The sequence below is a fragment of the Aquila chrysaetos genome, chromosome 6 (assembly GCF_900496995.4).
Source record: "Aquila chrysaetos chrysaetos chromosome 6, bAquChr1.4, whole genome shotgun sequence".
Taxonomy (NCBI): domain Eukaryota; kingdom Metazoa; phylum Chordata; class Aves; order Accipitriformes; family Accipitridae; genus Aquila; species Aquila chrysaetos.
This window is the reverse complement of record NC_044009.1, coordinates 6,364,718-6,386,150: the sequence shown is the minus strand read 5'-3', so window position 1 is coordinate 6,386,150 and position 21,433 is coordinate 6,364,718. Positions and strand designations below refer to the sequence as shown.

General features: G+C 44.4%; 1 protein-coding gene across 1 annotated transcript; it reads right to left on the bottom strand.

The window, feature by feature from the left end:
- Window positions 1-37: 37 nt before the first annotated feature.
- PLOD1 (procollagen-lysine,2-oxoglutarate 5-dioxygenase 1) lies at window positions 38-18,656 on the bottom strand. Its single transcript, XM_030018748.2, has 19 exons — window positions 18,288-18,656; window positions 13,644-13,735; window positions 13,013-13,149; window positions 11,616-11,779; window positions 10,998-11,110; window positions 9,225-9,288; window positions 7,991-8,088; window positions 7,556-7,657; window positions 7,309-7,440; window positions 7,045-7,166; window positions 6,244-6,348; window positions 5,671-5,796; window positions 4,706-4,847; window positions 4,057-4,170; window positions 3,714-3,779; window positions 3,257-3,361; window positions 2,705-2,851; window positions 2,266-2,391; window positions 38-1,990 (listed from the first exon to the last, which is right to left on the bottom strand). Exons 1-19 carry the CDS (start codon window positions 18,367-18,369, stop codon window positions 1,835-1,837), a joined length of 2,193 nt encoding a protein of 730 aa, XP_029874608.1. The 5' UTR covers window positions 18,370-18,656; the 3' UTR covers window positions 38-1,834.
- Window positions 18,657-21,433: the final 2,777 nt, after the last annotated feature.

Here is a 21,433-nt window from a genome sequence, read left to right as displayed (position 1 = left end):
CTCCGCCCGCCCCAAGCAATGAAAGCCACTGACGGCGTCACGGTGGGTAAGGGTTTAATGCGAGTTCCCCTGGCTGAAACGGTACATCGCGTGTGACAGACGCCTCGTTAATTCCAATCACCGCACTGGGCAGGGGAAAGGCACAACAAAATAAGTGAAAAAAAAAAAAAAAACAAACAACCTGCTGAATAAATACATACACCCTTTGGACATGTTCTCAACGATTGGCCTATCACATCCCTTCATTTGGTAACAGATAGTTCCGCAATTCACCTAACAAGATTTATTACTGTTTTACTTTTCAAACTGATTGTCCCTGCCTGAATTTTTCTCCCTTGGGCACGCATGAGTGTGTAGCCTCGAAATAGACCTAAAAAGCACATGGAAAGCAGCGGGAAAAGGTCTGTGTCGCCTTCCTCAGGTCCATTCAAACTGTATAAAGTTCCCTCCCAGAATTTACATGTCTAAAGCTATTCTGCCTGCATTAATACGACCCATCCTAGATGACAGGGCTCTACACCTGACAGACAGTAGAACCTGGAAACACAGAGAACTAAGAGGAAGATTTTTTTTTTCCTAAGGACAATCATGATGTGAATTTACTGCTTGTGAAACATACTAGTCTAGCAGAACCAGAGCACAACGGTGTCTGATAAGCAGAGCAGGTATCTCACAGGCAATGGCAGAAAAGGTTTCTCCCCCTTCCCTCTCTAACCATGGGTCTAGTCTAGACAGATTTTTACACCTACCAGTTCACCACAATCTCAGCACTTTCCAACCACTCATTTCTACCAGCCTCGACCCCAGCGGAGAAGTGTCTGCAGTGGAGTGTTTTGGTTTGGAATCTCAAATAATAGAAACACTGAAAAATGATTTCCCCTAAGTACCAGAGAAGAGCTCTTTGATGGCTCATTCAAATTAGATGCAAAGAAGATTATCAAAACAATCTCTGAGAACCACCATGAGGTCACCAAAGACCACTGGGACCTCTGGGTTGTTATCCAGAGATTGATTAGAGCTTTTGACAATCTTAACATGGGATAGAACAGAGACGATTCAGCAGTGAAGCCCTCCTGACTGATCTAGGCATACCAACATGGTCTGAATTTGTCTGGGTATGCATGCTCCTTTTAGCTGCAGTAATAGAAGATAGAGAGGCTACCGTTCATCTCTTCAGTCTAATCCCAGAGGTAAAGTATCATTAGCGGACCTTCCTTTAGCTAACTGGAAGCACCTATATTGCCACTGCTGCTGCTTTGAACTTTGTGATATGCTTCCAAGGACTGCAAAGAGGTAAGGAATCAGATGATCTTCAGGCTCTTATTACTGAGTTTCATCTGGTATGACATTTAACTGTTATGACTCCTGGAGTCAGCTCCCTGATTGGTTGGTATTTGGAATAGTATCCAGGAATTATTGTCTAACGTCCAGTCTCGTATATCCTGTGGATGAAAATGGGCTTCCAGCTACTTGGAGAGTGAGCTTGTGACTTGCCTCCAAAAAGCTGGATTTCCAGTCCAAGAAAGTATTTTTGTAAAGCCAACCAATCGGTGAAGGTTCAAGTAAATCGCATTTCCAAGAAACAGCGGATGAGGACCAGAATCAAAAATGAAGGCACAAAATCTCCTTCCAAATTCTACAGCAATATTCCTAGATATTACCTGCAGTATCAGAGAGGGAGATCTTCCAGTAGTGGAGTCTTAAAATATCATTAAAAATCAATATCCGAATAGCTTTGATCAATGCCTTACAAACTCTCAGCAGCATTCCCTGTTTCCACTCAAAGTCAGCAGTGAGCAGGGCCAGGGAAAGGTCCTTCCTGTGAAGCATGGCTCTAGGGATCAAGAAAGGACACTGCGATATAACGGGTCCCTTTGGTGGTTGGAAGACCTTCATGATAGTGGGTCAGGCGTCCTGGATGCATAAGGGTCCACCCTTTCCGTGGAGCTCGAATGGAGCAATTGTAGCGCAGGAACCGGCAGCCTCCTCCCTGACGGAAACAAAACAAGAGACACATCAGCTTGGTAAAAGCACCTCAGGGAAAGGGTCTCTGCCTTCTCCTGGCAGCCATTCTGAAAACGTGAGAAGGTGCGTGGGGAATCTCCCGTGTTCTGATGCATTCAAAAATCTTCTTTCTACCCTAGCCCAGTCATTAGTTGCAAACCTTAGTGTGAAGAAGCCAGATACGGATAAGGAAAGGGTTTTCAGCTGCCTGGACTGCTCAAGAGGCTGTACTGCATTCTTGACACACTCGCAACCACTTACCTCATAGTCTATTCCAACTCGGTTCAAAGCAATGTTAATGGTAAAGGTGGAAGCATCATGATGGGGCATTAAAGAGGGCTGCTCGTCAGGTTTGTAGCGAACTACAAAGGCTAGCTCAAACTGAGTCTGCAGGAGAGAAGAACAAAGTGCACATCTATTACAGGGCTACAGTAGTCCATGGCTACTGAGCTGCAGAGCAGGGTGTAATATTTAAATTGCATCCCACTGCTAAGAGAGGAAGGCAACAATAAGGCAGGAGAATGTCATTGGGAAATTGCGTATTTTCTGATGCATATACTTACGTCATACTCCAGGGCCAGTTCCTCCATATTGGGAAATAGTATGCATATTGCTAGAGGACTCTAGCAGTCTTTTCACGAAGTTGCAACTGGAGCAGGTGCTGAGCTGACCACGAATTTTGATGCTAGGGTATACATACCTTGGTATAGTATCCTGGGTACAGTTTCTCTGTGATGGGTGCAATATAGTCCAGAAGAAACTTGTACCATTCCCTTTCAAAGCCAATTTGGTTCATGTGTATGTCAATAGTTGGGACGTTCTCATATCCTCCTTGTATTCTGCTGTCCTGAAATAGAATCATGAAAATACCCATAAGGATGGGAACCTTGGACTTCAGGAATGAAAAGCACTCGTTTCTGGTAACTACAAATAAATATGACATTTATTTATCAGGATTTCCAGGATGGAAAACTCATTTCAAACAATAATTAAAACCTAAGGTAAACAATATTACCATCAGAAGGGCTGAACACTGTAGCTTCAGAGGACAGTAAAGAGGACTCAGAAAAATTACTTCACAATTAAAAACAGGGGCAAAATCACAGAGTTAATCAGGAACAAAATTGTACTGCCTCCAGTTTCCTGGTTTAACTGTGGGATCTAACGCTTTCTTACAGGAGGCCCTGCTGCCACCAATTACACACGGATAATGGTGTGACCCAGAAATCAAAAAGCTCCTGCTTTTTCTTACCGTGTTGTCACCTGTGGACCACTGGCCATAATGTTCCATTTCTTCCACCAGCTCATCACAGGCAGTGTCAGTGAATATGGGGAACCAGTAAACATCTGGGCAGGGCTGCAGAGAGTAGGCAGGTGAGAATAGCAGGAACAAGGACAGGTGCTTGAGGCAAAAGGAGTAAGACTAAACTGACTGTAGATTGAGTCGGTTTAAGTGGAAAGTAACTAAAATATTGACGATAGAGATTTGTCTTCTGATTTATGTGCCCCACTTCCACTTAAGAGAGCTGGAGATGTACTTCTGGAAGGATGATTTGGCTCTAAAAATACTTTCAAGGTCATGTTTCCTCTGGATTTGAAAGACAAGGTTGTGCTGAAATGCTTATTCCTGAGAATGACAATAGTGATGATACAAGCATCGTCCTGACGCTAATCTCCCATTCTGATGGATAAGAGCGATGTTTCCTTACCATTTCTACCAATTTTCCTTTCAGAGCTGCTGTGTAGTTTTCATGGATGTACTTTTCTCTCCAGTCCTGCAGTTAAAAGATAAGCAAACCCGTCATTTCTGTGGGGCCTGGTTAAAGAGGCAATGAAAGGCCAGACACTTGTGCAGCAGTATTTCACAGGCTTTGAAGATCCAGATGTTACAAATCACATAAACACCCTCTCTTTAAATTCTATGACTACGCTCCTCATCCCACCCAAGAGACATCGTTATTACAAAGCCTGGACCTTCCTTATTGGTGAAGCTAGTCATCAAATCTTCACGTGCCACACTGCTAAGCCTGCTGTGCATGCAGGTTATCTCACCTCAGGGTTGCTGAATATTTGCCAGAGGTCATTGTGCAGGTGAGTTGTCTGATAATTCTCCAGGGACAGTATATGTCCAAACTGATGCCGATTTGTCAGGTACATAAAGACTCCCTGCAGGACAGAGGGAAACAATCAAGCTTTGTTTCCAGGCCTCACATTTCTGTGAGCCACTATGAAATATAAGCACTGGACAGTTCCCCAGTGATGATGGCTCTGCCCAAGCTGTTCATTTACTCATTCTTTCTCCTGTGGGCCTTCAGTATAATTTCCGTGCTGGATATGAGGAACTTTGAAAGGTTATAGCCAGAGCCAGTAATTCTGTGCCTCTTGTCAGCCAGGGTTGGAAGCAGAGCAGAGCAGCTGCTGTGAGATTAGGTTCTTCCTTCCTACCCTGTCAATTCCATTTAGAACAGCCCTGAATAGGCCCAAGAACAAAAATGTTATCCACATTTAGTGATCCCTGGCTCTGTGCAGTTTCACAGCAAGATAGAAATTCCACACTGTTCCAAGCCTACACAGTATTGAATAACGCCAGTTCATCCTGTCCCATGCCCTGGCAGAGCTGAATGCCTTGAAACGACTTAATCTTGTCACCTCCACCCTGGCATGCAGTTCTCCCCTGCCAGCCTCTCTCTCCTCGACTGACCTGATTCCGAACGTTGTGGCAGAAAGCCATGTCCGCATCCAGCTTGCCGCTGTGGAAGAGATCTGCCTCATCAAGCTCTGATCGCAGAGCCTTGGCTTTAACCATGTAAACGCTGCTGATGTAGGGAACGTTCCAAAGCCCGCTGAAACACAGAGATAGAAGAGTAAGACTTGAAATACCACTAAGACAGAAACTGCTGGATTTGATGAGATGGCAGGCAGCACTGCAGTATCAGCCAGACTTGCCTAAATGGGCCAACTCAGAACAGTAGGGAGAAACCATACCAGTAGGGATTGTCATTCCAGAAAAAATCACTTATATTGTCCAGAGCTTTTAAGCTGCACAAATGCTAGTCCACTGTGAAAGCAATTAATTGCTACTGTGTGTTTTCGCTAGGGACATAATTAATGGCTTGAACCTCTTCCCAGAGAGATCAACATATTTTTTACCAGTGATTTAAAAAACCTGAACCAGCCAAAGGTGCATAAGCTGATTTCCAGCATTTATCACACACATAATGGCCTAAAAAAAAAGAGGGCCCCTCAAGAATATGAATGAACCAACAATTATATTTTGTGAATCTTCCATTCGAGGATCACCTGGTATTTTATGAAGACTATCTGATAAAGATTAAACAGCACTTTACAGGATTTTAAGGATCACACTAACTATAATCCACAGGTGGGAAAACATGACATGAGTAAGATGAAGTGGTTTCAGTGGAGTCAGGACCCTCAAACCCTTACTCTGATCATAAGAAAATCTGCCCAAAGTACGTTATCATCTCTGCTCAGGGGAGAACATAGAGCAGCTTCCAAATAGGAGTACAGACTTCTTTTCCTTTTCTGTACACAAAGACAGCTGTGCTCTGGTTCTTCGACATTAGCTAGTTTGATGACAATGTGCTGCAGCAAGCTTTACATTTGAGGGATTGTATCAGTAAGAAGCTCTCTTTGCATACTCACACCCTCCGCCTTTGAACAATATCCACATAATCTTCTGAGCGGGCATAGTATCCATCAGGGCTCAGCGCTCCCCAGAAATTTGACCACAACTTCTCATGGCGGCTTACCAGTGGGGCAATCACCAGCCTGCGAGCACAAAATAAAAAGGAATTGCAGGACAGGATGCTACCACAGGAAGAAAAGGAAAAGATTTACAAATCACAGGACCGTAAGAGTTAGATTCCCCCTCCCTCACAGAGTTGCTGCTTCTGTTAACTGCTGGAATAAAATTCCACATAAGAAAGGGCAAATATGGTCACAATCTCCTATCTAACTGGACCTTGCAGCAGGTCTCTTAGAATCTGATTTGTTCTAGTGACTATATAAAGACAAAACTAGGGATGATTCACATCCACTGCCTAAAATCCAGGGATTACAACTACAGTAAAAGAAGACCAAATAAGAGGTGTTTGTCTAACATTCCAACTCTGACACAGTTCTCCTAGTGCCTTATACATCTTGGTGATAAAAGAGTTCACTGTATTCCTCGTGTGAAAGATGACCAGTAAGGATTGCTCAGACCAAAGAACTCACTTGTTCTGTTCGATCAGGATTCTTAGAGTCTCTGTGTTCTTCAGAACTATCTCAGCATCCAGGCTGAAGTAATAGTCACAGTCAGGATCCTTTCTGCACAAATCCCTATAGCCAGAGAACAAGAAAAGTCACACCAAAATCCTCCTAAAACAGAGCAAGACAAGGGACAGAACACCAGGAATTCCTTCACCTTGTAGTCTAAAGGCTGCCTTCTGGGTGCTCGGAAAAGTTCAGTTTAATGTAACAACTCGGAGGGCTAGCATAGTACAAGCACATCAGATTCAGTATCCAATAGCAGACACTGACACACAGCCAAAATCGCATTTAGCAAACTGTACCCTCAGCTCAAACTGAAGAGGTTCCCATTTGCAGTTGGCCCAAATCCAGACCTAAGATCAAACTCACACCTCCTGATCACAGACAGGAAGATACTCTGCCACTAGCTCTTAGTTTTACTACTACGCTCCTCCTCTTCAGAGATACAGGTGTAAATTCTTTGTGATCTATGACTGGGTATATAGACTGCTTGATGAGGGTGGGAGGTACCGGGCTATCCTAACAGAGCAGAGGACCAGTGAGAACTTCACTTCTGAAATTGGAGAAAGGGAGCTGGTATAGAAGCTGATTTTTTTTCCAATATATAATGGGCATGGCAACTTAATGCTAGCAAAATTGAAAGAAAAGGGCAACTGAAAGAAGAGAAGCATCCACTTGACAGTGATGATCCTCAGAAAAAATGGACTGCCTTAGTTTGAACACAGGCTGACTCTGCTAGCCATCATGTATGGCCTCTTCACTTACATGCCCAAGTTACGCGCCTCAGCATTCTCCACCTCATCATCTGGTCCAATCACTTTGACGGCGAGGTATTCTTTGCCATGCTCTTTAACAAAAGAGTCCACCTGCATCAAGTGATGTTGCTCCTATGCCAAAGGAAAAATAAAGAAAAACAGGTAAGATGGGCTCATCTCAGGCTGCTCAGCCTCCTGTTCTTGAAAACGCCAAACCAGATGATCAACATTTTCCTCACATTTGCCAAGACCATCACAGGACAACTTTACTTACATGGTTGTGAATAAAGAGCTGGATTCGTTGCTTTGGGTAATGAAGGTTACGGAGCCGCAAGAAAAACTGGGAGAGGAATGGAGTGGGCTGCTCGATGAAAATGCCAATCAGAATCATTGGCAATGCCTCATCCTACATTCAGTGAGAAGAGGAGAGAGGTCGTGGCTCATGTACCACATCAGACACATAAGATCCCATAGTAATTGCAAGACTTGTCTTGAGAGCTTTGAACAGACATCAGCCTTACCTTGAACCCTGTGAGGCTTCGCAGACCTTCATCACACACAGTGCAGCCGGTCTCAAACGTCCATATTTGAGGAATGTAGTTTCCCAGGTAGTTTAGCTGCAGCTGCAAAAGGCAATTTGCCATGTTACACATTACAGGGCAGGGGAGTTTCTTTGCATCCACCCCCAGTGTAAGATCACCTTTCATCAGACCTTCGTTAACCTTTCTTGGACTAAAGAATCTGAAAAGCATGACAGCCTGAGGGTCCAATTACACACTGATCTTTGAGCCAGACCCACCTTGCTGCTATGGACCTGGACCACTTATTGTTTCTCAAATATAAATGCACCCAGGGAAAGTCAATAAATGGGAAGACAGTAACTTGATACACTCGAGCCTAAAGGGTCACTTTGCAACAAATACATACCAAATCTTTCTCTCAGGATGCCCACTTACCTTGGTGGGTCCATTTCCATGAATCACCACAGGCAGAGTGTCATATAACAAGTTTCTTGCTCTCACTCGTGAGTTTTCAAACTTCAGAACTACCTCATCTGGAAATGACATTGCCATCATGTTATCACAGGAAGGCTTTTATTGATAATTAGCAGCACCATGCCTCATTTCTACTGAACAACTGCTGAAAGATGAAAGCATGGACGTGAATAACCATGCACAAGTAGTTTAAGGGCTACAGACCACATCTGAAAAGGCGAAAAACTGTTCAGAATGATCCTGTGAGGTAACAGGAGGATGGCTGGAAAGTCGGACAAAGAATGCACCTTGCTGGGCTGACAAATATGCTTTCTACTAGGAACTGGCAGAAGCCACACTGAAACAGTCTTTCAAAACTGGCATTGACAAATTGTGCAGTGAGGAACAGCTACTGATGGCCAGGGAGGACTCGGGCCCTTCTCACCTAAGCATTCTATGCACCTGCTGCCTCTCTTTTTCACCCCTGACAAAAGTCCACCCTCCTGGCAGAGATCATCCAAGATGTCTCCTCAACACAACCACACAAAATCCCTTGGAAAACAGACTAGTACAGATCCAAGCTCCAGTCTATCATTGTTATAACGAGCACAACAGCCAAAAACTACACTGCCATTATAATTTTTTACCTGGCTGGAATAAAGATGGAGTAGTGCAAGACTATAAACTGAAAACAGTAGGCAGTAGTGTCAGGAGAGTAAGTGAATCACTTCTGCCAGGACTAGCAAAATCAATCAATCAGCAGGTCAGATCAGAAGCCTGGTACGGTCAGTGAGTGCTCACAGGCAGTATCTGGCTGTATCTCACCTTCTATGGCATTCCAGACACAGTTCTGAAGCGGAAAGACAGACAAGCCCTAGGCAGGGTTGTGTGTTACTACTTGCACTGAAAGTCCCTCCCAGTTTCAATCCCCAAGGCTAATGCAATCCGACATGCTTGGAGATCAAAGTGGCAAGGAGGTGTAAGATGGAAAACCTGACATGCATTCCCCCAAGTGAAGAGGGGATTCCAATGAGAACCTAGCTGGTCGCAGTGGAATTGCAAATAAAGCTCAGAACTCTGGCAGAGGCTTTTTACTGAAGCTTATTCTGCAGGAACAGGAATTTCTGAAATTTAATCCCCTCAGCCACAACTTTATTTCTGGTGTCAACACGCAGTTGCATTCCAAGGAGAAATGAGCTTCCTTCTTCCATCTCACCTAATGCTCCATTTAGGTTTTGGAAGATCCGGCTTCTTTGGTCTAGACTAATGTTGATACTTTCCTTTAAAAGAATGAGATAAATAACCTCAATTAGAACACAAGTTCTTTACATGTGAGAGACCCTATGCTGAGCGAAGATGTATCACATTCTTATAATCATTTCCATACTCTCCAAGCTCTGAAATCTAAACCACTCCCAGCTAACCCTCATTTTCACTTGAATCTGGTACTACTCGCCATTTTCTAAAACAATTTAAACATATTGTATTAGGCAAAACCATGCAAATAAACATTTTAAAACTGCTGTGGGTGTGCCAATAATAATACGCAGCATATTAATGAAGTACACTTGCGGCACAGTCATATAAAACCCATGTATAACATGCAGGAAGGCCGAGATAGCAAAAACATCTGCTGTGACGACAGTTTCTTGCCATCTATCCACAGGACAAGTGTTACCCCAAGTGTTGTCCCAGATACCGGTCTCAAACCAGAACACAGTAAAGGTGCAAGGCCAGCTTGTGCAATCTTTGTTTTTATCCCCTGCTGCAAGTCACACTCTGGGTTTTTGTCAGACTAAAATCCAGCTCTGACTTAACAGAGTTCAGTGTCCCTCCAGGCATCTATTAAGATTGATTACTGGAAAGGACAGCAGGGTGCTAACATCCGCTGTCTGAATGCCAAGTCAGTGGAATTACTCAGCCTTTGTGTGGCACAGGGCCAGAACTGCAGATGAGAACATTAAAAGAACTGGTCATGTCAAAATATCACAGGCCATAATCAGATTTGGGGAAGTAAAAAAGTGCAGCTGTTCTGAATTTTTTACCAGTCCTGCTGGTGAAAAAGTGCAACTCCTTCTCTACTCAGTCTGAAAGCAGTTTCCTATATCTAATGTCTCCTCTTGACTTTACTGTTACAGTTTGAGTTCTTAGCTCCCATGCATTTGTGGTGTCCCTCAGGGACAGACTGCACTGTGTAATGCAGAACTGGGCAGGGACAACAGAAGCAGAATCACCCCGTGGGCTGGATGATTCAGCCAGTGCACCACACGGTGCTGGAATGGCAATGATGCTTCCAGGGTCCATTCCAGGCTTCTGTATGATGTTACGTGGCATGCTACAGAGACTGACGCAGATTTTGTCGGCCAGGATCTGGAAGTGTTTGCTGAAGGTAGTGGCAGCCTCTTTGTTCCAGCAGGGCTACCCACTGTGATGTCTACAGTCCCTATCCTGTGGCACAAGAGTGGCTAAAAGGCTGTGAACCTTTGTCCCTTTCATCACCTTAAACCTGCTCGGGCCTCATCTGCCCCTGTACTTAAAATGTACTTTAGTGCTAGGTTGGTTATCTGTTAAGTCAGCACTGTACTCTGCAGGGAAGATACATGCTTAAAGTCTGGGCTTCACATCCCCTGGGAGGAGGCTGGTTAGTTCTGCCACACTCAATAGCTTTAAACATCAGCACATACAGATACTGGTATGAGTTTCCAGACTTGTTTTAAGACACCTATCTTCCCATTCACATTTTAAGCTTAAAGATAAAAACTGCTAATAACTGAACAAAGGGGTAGTGGCTAGAATGCAATTTTTCAGAACGGAAATGGGTAACTATACATACTACTGGCCTTTTCCATGTAAGGATGCCAGAGCAGTAATTAAGAGTCAATATGTATGTGATTAACTTCTTTTACTGTCAACAGGGATACTGCACAGAGGATTAACAGCGATGCTTCTCAGATGACTCCTCCTAATCCCAAAATCTAGCTACACCTACTCTTTTTTCTGGATCCAAGAAGACATTCGTATAGAAGAGCTGGTCACTGTCATCATCCTGTCCTTTCCACTCCTCCACAAGCTTCTTCAGGTTTGGAGCATAACCTATGAAGCCTGTGGGAATAAGTGTGAAGAGGTGTTTCAACCCAGACAACCGAAAAAGGGAAGTACTCCTGTATACACACACTCTCACTTCTTTCACACACAGTCTCAGTCCACCCTGTGTTGCTGCAGAGATACACCAGCTTTCAGAAAAGGCATGTCTAGACCGCACTTCCCAACATGGAATGACACCAGGATCAAACCTGTAATCTTCAGCATCAGAAAAGCTCAGATACCCACACCCCGAATGACAAGTCTCACTGAAAAGGGAGAAGGAATAGGGAGCAGGTTCCTATCCTTCTACAGGCAATTCATAGCTATGTCTCCTCCTGCAGGTAAAAGACAGGAGCATTGTTAATCTTTCCATTCCGGCCAGTTATGCACAACGCTTCGATTTGCGCCATCTTCTATAAAGATGCTTTCCAAACCTGGTCCCTTGCTACTTTTTCCAAAGGCCTTTTAATAGGAGGAAAAAGCTGAGAGAGGTTCTCAGCTGAAAGAAGGTTCTGCATCTTACCTCCAGAACCCAGGAAGCGCTTTCCATCTCGCACCTGAGGGTACTTGGCTTCCAACTTTCTGTCAGGATAGATGTAGTTCTCTGCTGAGAAGACCACCTTGCTCTTGGCTTGTTTGAACTTCTTCAGCAGTTCTGCAGGGCCCGAAGCAAAGAGTACATCATAGCTAGAGTAAAAGACAGCCAAGAAAGGGACAAAAAGGAATGGAGTCAGAAAAACATGTCAGCGTGAAGTTTCTACAAACAGCTAATTCTTTAGGAATTCCTTTCTTTTAGTTCTGCTTCACAGTATTACATTTTTTGTTGCAATTACAGCTAATTAAAGTCCAATCTTATTCACAGGGTGGAAGATGTTACTTTCCACTGCAGAAGATTCCACAGTGGCTTGGGGCAACTTACGCCCATTCTTATTTTTACAAAGTTTTCACTGATGATAAAAACAAATCTTCCAAGCTGCAAAACAAGCTGATCTCTTCTTGCTTTGCCCCGATTTAGAACTGTGAACCCCTGGTGCTCTCACTGTAACAATTTTTAACTTATTGGAGGAAAAATTATGCTGCCATTCCTTTCTAGATTAAACAAACCCATAGGTCATGCTTTTTACATATTTTGGCATGCTGCAACTCTCCACTGAGCTCCCTGCAAATCTTCAGGAGGAACCTATACTGGACATTAGTCACTGGATGCTGCACTCCAGCCGCTGTCTCTTCAGTACTGGGTAGAACTGACTAATTCCCAGGCGACACTCCCAGAATGAGACTTGCATTTTCTGCAAGAGGATTTGCATACTTCAAACTCATTTTAGTGAGTGAAAAAGTTGCTCATTCCAGAGATTAATCATTCCTGACTTCTCTAAACACACGTAGACACTCAGAGCTGCAAAAGATGATCTCCCTGCCATGGGAGCTAGAGACAGATACAGGGATCCCAGACCTGCCTGTTGCTGGGCATATGAAAAGACAATGAGACTCCAAACTGTCCTTTTCCCTCTTCACATTTCTCTGGCAGACTAATTCTTGGCTCTCAGGATTGTGTTGCAGCCTGCCTCACCTTATAAAACAAATAGTTCTGGTAAGAAAGGCCTGCCTAGATCCACAGAAATTGTCTGCTCATTCTCTGCAGATAGAGGCAGCCAAATTCCACCCTGGCAGATACAGGTACAACACTATCAACTTTATGCAAGAGTTGGAATCAGCCTATTCTGATCAGACCTCCCCAGCTGCCACGGATGCAGCTCTAAGCAACATTTAGGCAACTGCAGAGAATTCAGGGGGGAAAAAAATGGACGTCTGGGTACACCTTCCAAAAGCAATCTACTTCACAGTTAATTTCTTCTTAGTAAGAACCTGTCCAAACAGCCTTATGATTCAGTTCATGGCAAATACTTTCCAACCCATTACCTTTCTACGAAAAGGATGATCAGGTCTTCCTTATCCGCATACTGCTTCAAAGCTGATTTCAAGAGACGGACCTTCTGCCCACCTCCTGCTGGCTTCTTGTCATCTCCACCCTGCCATTCCTCATCCAGCCCCAGCACCTAAAGAACAACAGGCACAGGGTCTACTGAACAGGTCACCTTCCCAGCAAGACTCACAGGAAAGGACCAGAACCCACAACCTTGCTAGACCTGATAACTCCCAGTGCAAATCAGAACAGAAAAAAACAGCATCAGGACAGATGGTCTAGGTATGCCAGCCTTTGAACCATTCTCTGGGATGGACAGAGTAACATGTACCACAGTAACTCTCAGCAACAGGGACAGGAGCACACTCTGTACTGTGTGTTTTGGCATTGCAATGGAAAGGTGCCATGGGGCTCCCTTGAGCAGGACTTATGGATCTCACCTCAAGCCAACACTCAGGAAGGAATAAGACACTGCTTCAGAAATGCCCCAGTTACAAGATTTTTCAGCCAGCTGAGTAGGTATGTCCCCTCTTAAGCTTTTATTTAATCACTTTGTGGCCAAATCTTACCCATTCCACAGTTCAAAATTCCCTTTGACCAACCACCACTGAGGCTGCTAGCCATCACCTGGACTTTGTAGTTGAAGAACTGGGCTGATCTTCTAAAGCGTTGGAATCCCTCAGTCTGCTTGGTGGCAACAGTAAGAACCAGCAGGTTTTCTGCATACAGGAGAAAGCACAAGAGACACGTTCAACTTGCATTGTTTTCACAACCAGCTGTTCCACACCTAATGAAGAGGCTTTACTATCAGATACTGAGCCAAGGTAGAGATCAATAGTCTTAAAGGTACTTGACAGATTTGACAAAGGGAAGTCAAAATCCAACCACTGAGAAGTAAAGTTACTTTCCCAGTACATTCTTTAAGTTGATCATGAATCCAGCAATAGAATCCAGGAGTCCCAACTTTTGTGCAAACAGTCACTGCTGTTCATGGACACAGGTTAGGTCTGTTCTATATGACATTGAAAAATGTCCAGGTTCATTTTAAATCAGGCAAGGGAGGTAGTCTAGCTGTGGAGCTACCATATCCAGCTGAGAAGAAAACAGCTTGCTTACACCTCACTCAATTATCTCTACACTGTACAATGTTAAGCACTATAGGTGTTCTCACTGCCCACAAAGCTTCAACCTCAGGAAGAAAACCAGCTTCAAATCCTACTTATTTGCTGCCTGGATTTTCTTGGCACCAACTCATCAAAGATTCGTAGAGGGAAAAAAAGAAAGCGTGTTTTACTGGAGGAACTATTACTGGAGGAACTATCCCAGGGGACAGAACAACAAATTTCAGTGTTTGATTGAAGAACCCAAAACTAATTGCAGCAAAGCAAGACTTCCTTTGCAGCAGAGATTAGAACTCGGTCCTGGGTATAAAATGAGAGATTATGTAAAGATACAATTTCATTGCCTGAGTTATGAGCTAGAAAAAGAAAATATATTGTGTTAAGTGATTTTTTTGCCCTGCTATTGAAAGCTACAATTCTCTTCTCTCACATAGAGTGTGAAGGAAAGTAAACTTGAAGATAAAAAATAGAACTACTAAAAAATGCCCATTTGGAAGTCAGCCATTTAGTGCAATTGGCTTCCTGTTCCCCACAGAGTTGCTTTTTTGTCACTCAGCATTGACTGGGTGTAGGGAAGACCAAAATTAGGCTGAATGTTATTATTCCCTCTCCATGGCTGCTCCGATTTTGTACTGCATTCCTGAGGTGTTTTCCAGATTTTTTCATACATACACAATGTGAATTTAATTCTGCCATAACTTTCATTTACATTCTCCTCCCAAACTTGCTTTTCATTTCCAGTCCCTTAAAAATGACAAAGCTAAATCCTGAAGGTCTCTTTCAGAAGTTTCTCTATAGTACCACTGGAATATGATTTTTATGCAGAAGCTCTGGTTTCTTCATTGTAATGATTAAATGCTATACTTCATCCTAACACTTTTGCTTAAGTAGGAATTTGTATAGGCTCTGGCAACAGTGCTTAAATGCGAATCCTGGCCATCCGATTTTAACATCAGAAAATACCAGGAAAAACTGAAAGCACATTTTCTTGGCTTGAGCGGGCTTCTTTTGGAACAATGATTTTCTTCAATAGATGTACCAGATGCATCTTACTAGTGTACCCAAACTGATACTCTGTCTGATCTTAGAGAGGAAGGATCTAGGAGCTGGAGTCCAAAAGGCACCAAAAGTAAAAAAACAAGTGTAAGACTCCAAGGTAGGAAGAAAGAGGATGTTCCCAAGGAAATTCCTAAAATCCTTTACCTGCATCAGAATAAAAAGAGAGGAGAGATTGAGAACAGTCAATAGAAGGTCAGCTCTAATTATATTTTGTTACACATTCACACAGACAGGCAAAGGGAGTGATGAATAAAAGAATATGAATCCTGCATCTGTGCAGTTTTTAAAGGCAGATTTTTAGACGTATGAAGTGCATTCCTAATCCAGCTCCTCCAGCACGCTCCAGTTCCTTTTGTCCTGTCCAGCCAGAGGGTGCAAACAAATGAGTAAAATAGATATCTCCTCAGGGAATATGTTAAAGCCGTTAAATTTTCTAGCCATACGATGGCATGCAGAAAACCATGGCAGCTTTATTAGATAGCTTTGAGCTCATGGCTTCTGAGAAGGTGAAGATCATGCTGCCAATGAAGAGGGTGGCAAACGTGGGCTTGCCAGAGAGGAATGTAAAGACAAACATCAAATTCTAGTACCTGAAAGGAGAGGAGAAAGCATATGTTAATGGTAAAAGAAGGAAAGAAAGAAAAGAGCCTGACTGCTGTGCAATTATTTTAGCTTGAATTCTCAGGCATCTCATATTAAATAAATCACTAACTCACTTTCATGCCGTCACCCCAAGAAAGCAACAAACTGTTTACGATATGAGTGCCAGAAGTTTGCTGGACAAGATGTGAGAGCTAAAGGCTCACATGGATGAACAGGAAGCGGTGTCCTATTTCTAAGACAGAAAAGGTTTCACCGTGCAAACTCACTGGAGCATGGAAAAGCCAGCACAATTATCCTCCCCAGCAGAATTCCAAGTTACAGATTCCCCTCTCATTACTGGTCTGCGGGGGTAAGACTGTGAGAGACATTAAGCTCAGTTTCTGTTCGGAGAAATCTCTGCAGTAGCGAGAGCTTTCCATCCCAAGAGACATTCCTTCAGTCCAGTACTAGAAGCTTGTGCTGAGCTATGTTGCCTCCGCTCCTTCTCCTTTAACCCTTTCTTCTCTTTCTCGAAGATTTTGCTGAACATTGGTGCAGCTGATAGGTATTTCCAGAGACAGAGCAGTAAACCCTTTTAATTTCAGTATCACATGCAGCATTTTAAACCTCCAAAAGCAGATTTATACTTCCCTACTTTCATGTCACAGTTACTTTTCCTATGTAGAAAGGGTAGCCTATTCCATTAAGCTGGGCCTCCTGGGCCCAGAGACTCCTTGGGCCATGCTGACAATTAGAAATCGTATAAATACATTTAATAATGGTATGGCTGCAAAATACAAACACAGCGTGGTTAACGAAGCAAGCACTGGAGTAGGAACCAGGGGAGCTGGACTGTACTGCTAGCTCTGCTATGGAACATGGAGTCAATCTTGCTATCCCTCTGTTTTTCCATCTGTAAAATTATAATAGAGGACACGTGCCACTTTTGTGAGGGTTTTTGAGCATTATAGGTGGAAAGGATCCTGTAGGGACACAGCACTGAACAGGGACTCTGATATCAACATTACAGTGAAATGACTGGGTACAAACAGTAAAAATCAGTGACAAGATGAGTTCAGTCACAAAAAATTTTGGAGTTATTTACTTCCACTCTGACTCTACAGGGAAAGCACAGCTGCAGCTGCATTTTAGGACAAGGAATGAATTTATCCCTAGGCTGTGCTTTGGGAAATCTTACTGTGCCACTTCCTGTTAAGATAGTGTGCAAGAAAATACCATTAATACAGGGATCAAATAGAGAAAATCAGTGCACAATTTAATAGTGGATAATATAATCTCTGTATTAAATCTACATTTATGAAAGTTTTTTTTAAAGATTCCATTAACTACAAATAACTATGCTTAGAGCTTTTGCAGGGATGTAAAAGAACATAGAAGAGAGAAGGTAGGTATCATTCTCATATTACTCTGGAGAAGCTGAGGCACAGAAAAGGTAAGGCATTTTTTCTTCGAGCCATGCCAGAAGTGATGTGTTCAGAAAGCAGTTAATTCCAAATCCCTCTTCCTAACCAACATACCTTGTTCTCTTTTCCTAGCACTCAATTTTATCTCTCTAGTGCGCTCTAAAACCTTACTAAAAACATGGAAGATTTGGGTTGTGTAAGGAAGGCAGGATAGCATAGAAGTTAATTTCTTACTTGTATTTGTCTAATAGTTATCCTAAATGCTGAAAAGATTTTGCTTTAGTTATGCCACTACAGCTAAAGAACTCCCCTTCCAACACTCCCATGGATACACATTAGCTGTATTATTATTAAGTAATACATATAGTAAAGGCAATTATACGAGAATCACATATTGTGAAGGGAAATATTCTAAGAAGATGAAATCTCCTCTTAATTGCCACTTCTCTAATGAAGAGAAAGATAATTATCCAAACTTCTTGGCAAAATGACAGTGTGTGAACCTCTTTGTCAGCCTGGCTGACACTCTGGCTGCCCTAATCCTCCACTGTTCTACCAACTACTCTTCAGAGCATCTACCAACTGTTTATGTGGGGCTAGACTGATGTTATTTCAGGAGCATCCCGGATCTCAGGTCACAGTGTGGCCACTCTGGGATCAAATGCTGCCTGTTAACTAATTCTTGAACCGTGTCAGTTCAAAACCAGGAAGGGCTGACCCAGGTGGGACGCTACCCAAGGGACTGCGAGCACTTTATTGGGATGAAATGGTGTCCAAGGCTCGTCTCACACAACTCAGAGCTGTGAGCGCCTGTCTGGTAACTGAGGCGCCCAAGAAGCATGTGCAGAGGACACCCACGCCGGCCTGTGCACTGCCTCAGAACTCGGCAGCAGGCGCTAGATGCCGCCCAGGGGCTCGGGCTCTGCAGCGGGCACTACTCTCGGGTCGGGCAATGCCTCTGAGCTGGACCGGGGCGCTAAGGACAGTGGTGGCACCGACAGCGGACGTGCCCGTCCATCGGCCAGGCCACCAGCTCCCCGTGCTGCCAGTCCCCACCCTCTGCCCCGCAGCAGACCCCTCCTTACCTTCCTGCTCGGAGGCACCGCCGCCGTCCGCCCCGAGCAGCGCCAGCACCACCCAGGGCAGCAGCACCGCCGGAGGCACCATGGAGGCGACTTCCCCGCCCGGATCCCGGTCCGGGAGCCGATACCGACCGGGACCGCTGCCTGCGGGACGGACCCGGGCGCCGCTCCGCTCCGCAGGGACCCGGCGGACGGCGGCTCTAGAAAGCTCCGGAGCTGCCGGAGCCTGTGCCACGCACCAGACCCGCCCGGCAGGGACGGGCGGAGGAAGCGGGGAGGCGGCGGCTCCTCCTCCCGGGCCGCCCCGGCCCCCGCAAGAGGCGGGGAGGCAGCTGGGGCCGATCTGGGAGAGGGAGCAGGAAGCTCTGGGGCCGAGGCTTGTGCAAAGCAAGGGAACATCTGGCTTTGGCAGGGACGCGAAGCCGGTGGGGGTTGATCCCGGAGCTGCAGCAACTTTACCTGGGGTGCGGGGTCCAGCAAGGCTTGCTGCCGGGGGCCGTTTACAGCACAGCCGTGGGACACCGGGCAGTGGATCTGCAGAGGAAGAAACGTGGGTTAAGCAAATGTGTAGGAGGAGGGGGCTCACTTTCTGGCCAGCTTCAGTTAGTGCTGCGCTGCATCTGGTTGACACAGTCATTAAGTGTGAAAAAAGCAAAACAGACAGGGATTATGCACAGCTCTGGAAACTGGAAGCCCTTATTAAATACCTTCTTCCCACCTGTCATTTCACCTCATGTATTTCCTTGGCGAACACAAAATCTGCTGCGGTCTTGCTTCCTATACTAACTCTTTTTCTCTGGCCATATATATGTCTTTAAGTCTTACATTTATCTCTTCGTCCTTGCGCTGGGTTTTCTTGCTCTAGCCCCGATGACTTACCCATGCATCTTCTAGTTTGAGAACGGGCAAAATAAACCTGTCTTATAAAATTACACTTTTAAAAAAAAATGGGTTTAGGGTCACTTTTATACTGCAGTGAATGTAAGACTTAGATGCAGGGAAACCCTTTTGAGCCTGCAGAACACCGGGTGAAGAGCTACCACCGACACATACCTTAGGTGAGGCCTTGAGCGACACATTGTTACTACTGAAGCAAATACCTAGAAGCCACAGTGCCATTTTCTTAGGCACTGTGTATAATTAAACCCAACTTTGCTTCCATTACTGAAAGCAACACTAAGAGATTACTTATTTTCTCTCTTGTAAGGTGTGAACAATAAAATTTAATTGTCTGCAAAGAACTCACAGAATGACAGAGGCTCTATAAATGTTATGTGCTGTTCTGTAAGACATGAAGTAGATGGAAAGAAACGTTGCAGTATACTACTGAAGCCATCACTGAAAGAGGGGCTGAGTCCTCAGCCACACCTGAGCTTGGCCCATGGAGCACACGCTACAACAGGAAGGTAAGGTGTCAGGGCGAAAGGAGCAGTACTGAGTGGTTTAGCAGAGGCATAAAAAGCGAAGGATGTGTGCTGAGCGATGGTGTGGCATGTACATTGAGATAACAAAGAAACGCAATGCCTCAGTGCAGTATGTTTCGCTCAGCTGGACCGGGGCTATGGAACACACAGCTGGAAACATAGAGGGCATCATAAAGGCAGAAGGATAACGCAGAAGCCTCCCTCATTGCAGAGTTCAGTTTTAATAAAAAAATTGGCTGTGTAAAATTCTCAGGCTCAAGTCTGCCATTTTCTGTCAGTAAACCACCTCTTTAAATTAACAGAAATCACCGATATTATAGGATTCAGATTTTCAAAATAAAACCAAGAAGGTATGATCTCAGAGGAGAAAAAAATTAAGCTCGTTAGAAGGGCCACACTGTAGCTAACTAATATTCTCCATGCTTCATAATAGTATCCTCCCAAAAAACTACCATTACTATTTGTTTGTTCACTGAGAATATTCTTGAGTGTGTTCAAAGCACTTTTGTTTCCATTCCCTCTCCCCGAAGCAGGAATTCCCCCATAATTACCAGGCAAACAGAATACTCCTCATGCTCAAACGATGTACTACAGGCAACAATCCAAGGAAATACTAGTTCTCCCTAAACGGTGATTTCAGGAAACTTCCTTTTGCAAAGCTGCCAGCTTCACTAAATAAAAAAAGAAGAAAAAAAAAAAAGAAAGAAAGAAAACAGATATTGATGTTAGATTTCTTCAGTACTTTACAGGCCTGGACAAAGCCCCTGATCAATCTTTAGCAGCCTCAACACTTTAAGCCTGGAGCCACAGCAAAGGTGTTCAGCCCCTCACCTTCAAACCTCAGATTGAGATCTGTGACTCAATCTAGAATTTTAGAAATTTCAAGTTTCTCATTTTAATGAAGTTAAACCTCTCCATTCTAAAATGAAAGGGGTTTTGCACACGAGAAATCATGAATGCATCGTTGTTTATACTGCGGTACTCAGACTGCCCATATTTGACAGCCCTGTTTGCATTCTGCAGCTATGCCAATCCAGCAAGCGTATTTTTTTTTCCTGTTTCTATGTTTGTACTGCTTTGTGCACTCTGGCTGGAGTCGGCTGCCTGTCTTTTTAAACAGAGGCAGCTGCCAATGCAGATGTTCCAATGAGTACGTGCAACACGTGCTCCAAGCAAAGCAGCGACTCCCTAAAAACTGAAACGATTGGAACTCCGCTTTTAAAGCGGCCTCAAAACACACCAGACCGTCTGAGAAAACACCATCCCCACTGAAACGTGCAAGGGACAGGGTCTCACCCACCGTTTTTACGGATTCCAGTGCCCCCCGCCCAATCGATCAGCTCGTTTGCAGGAAGAAGTTAAGGAAGTGCCTCGTCTGCTCCCCTTCACTAAGCTGGTTCACTGGCTCTATCTGGTCAGGAATTTCACACTTGATTTTAGCTCACAGTGTTTCTGCATGGCTCGCTACTGTCTTTGGAGAGCCGCGCGGGAGTACAAAGCTTTCCGTGGCACGATGTGCACATCAAAGACATGCCACAAAATTTGCTCCTCTATTTAGTACACGGTGGAATAAAGTTTGGTAGAATATAACTTGCCGCCCCGCACTCGGCTCTGCTACGATAACAGGAGTAAACTGCCACTGGAATTACGGAAAACTCCTCCAGGCCCGCTTCAGCCTTTTTTTCCCCTCGGTGCGGTCACCCGGGCGGCAGAGACCAAACCTCA

Coding starts and splice junctions, on each gene's coding strand:
- PLOD1 (XM_030018748.2), bottom strand. CDS start 18,369: ATGGTGCCTCCGGCGGTGCTGCTGCCCTGGGTGGTGCTGGCGCTGCTC. Junction 7,167..7,308: donor AGCTCTTTATTCACAACCAT/GTAAGTAAAGTT, acceptor CCTTTGGCATAG/GAGCAACATCACTTGATGCA. Junction 6,349..7,044: donor GAGGCGCGTAACTTGGGCAT/GTAAGTGAAGAG, acceptor CTCTGGCTATAG/GGATTTGTGCAGAAAGGATC.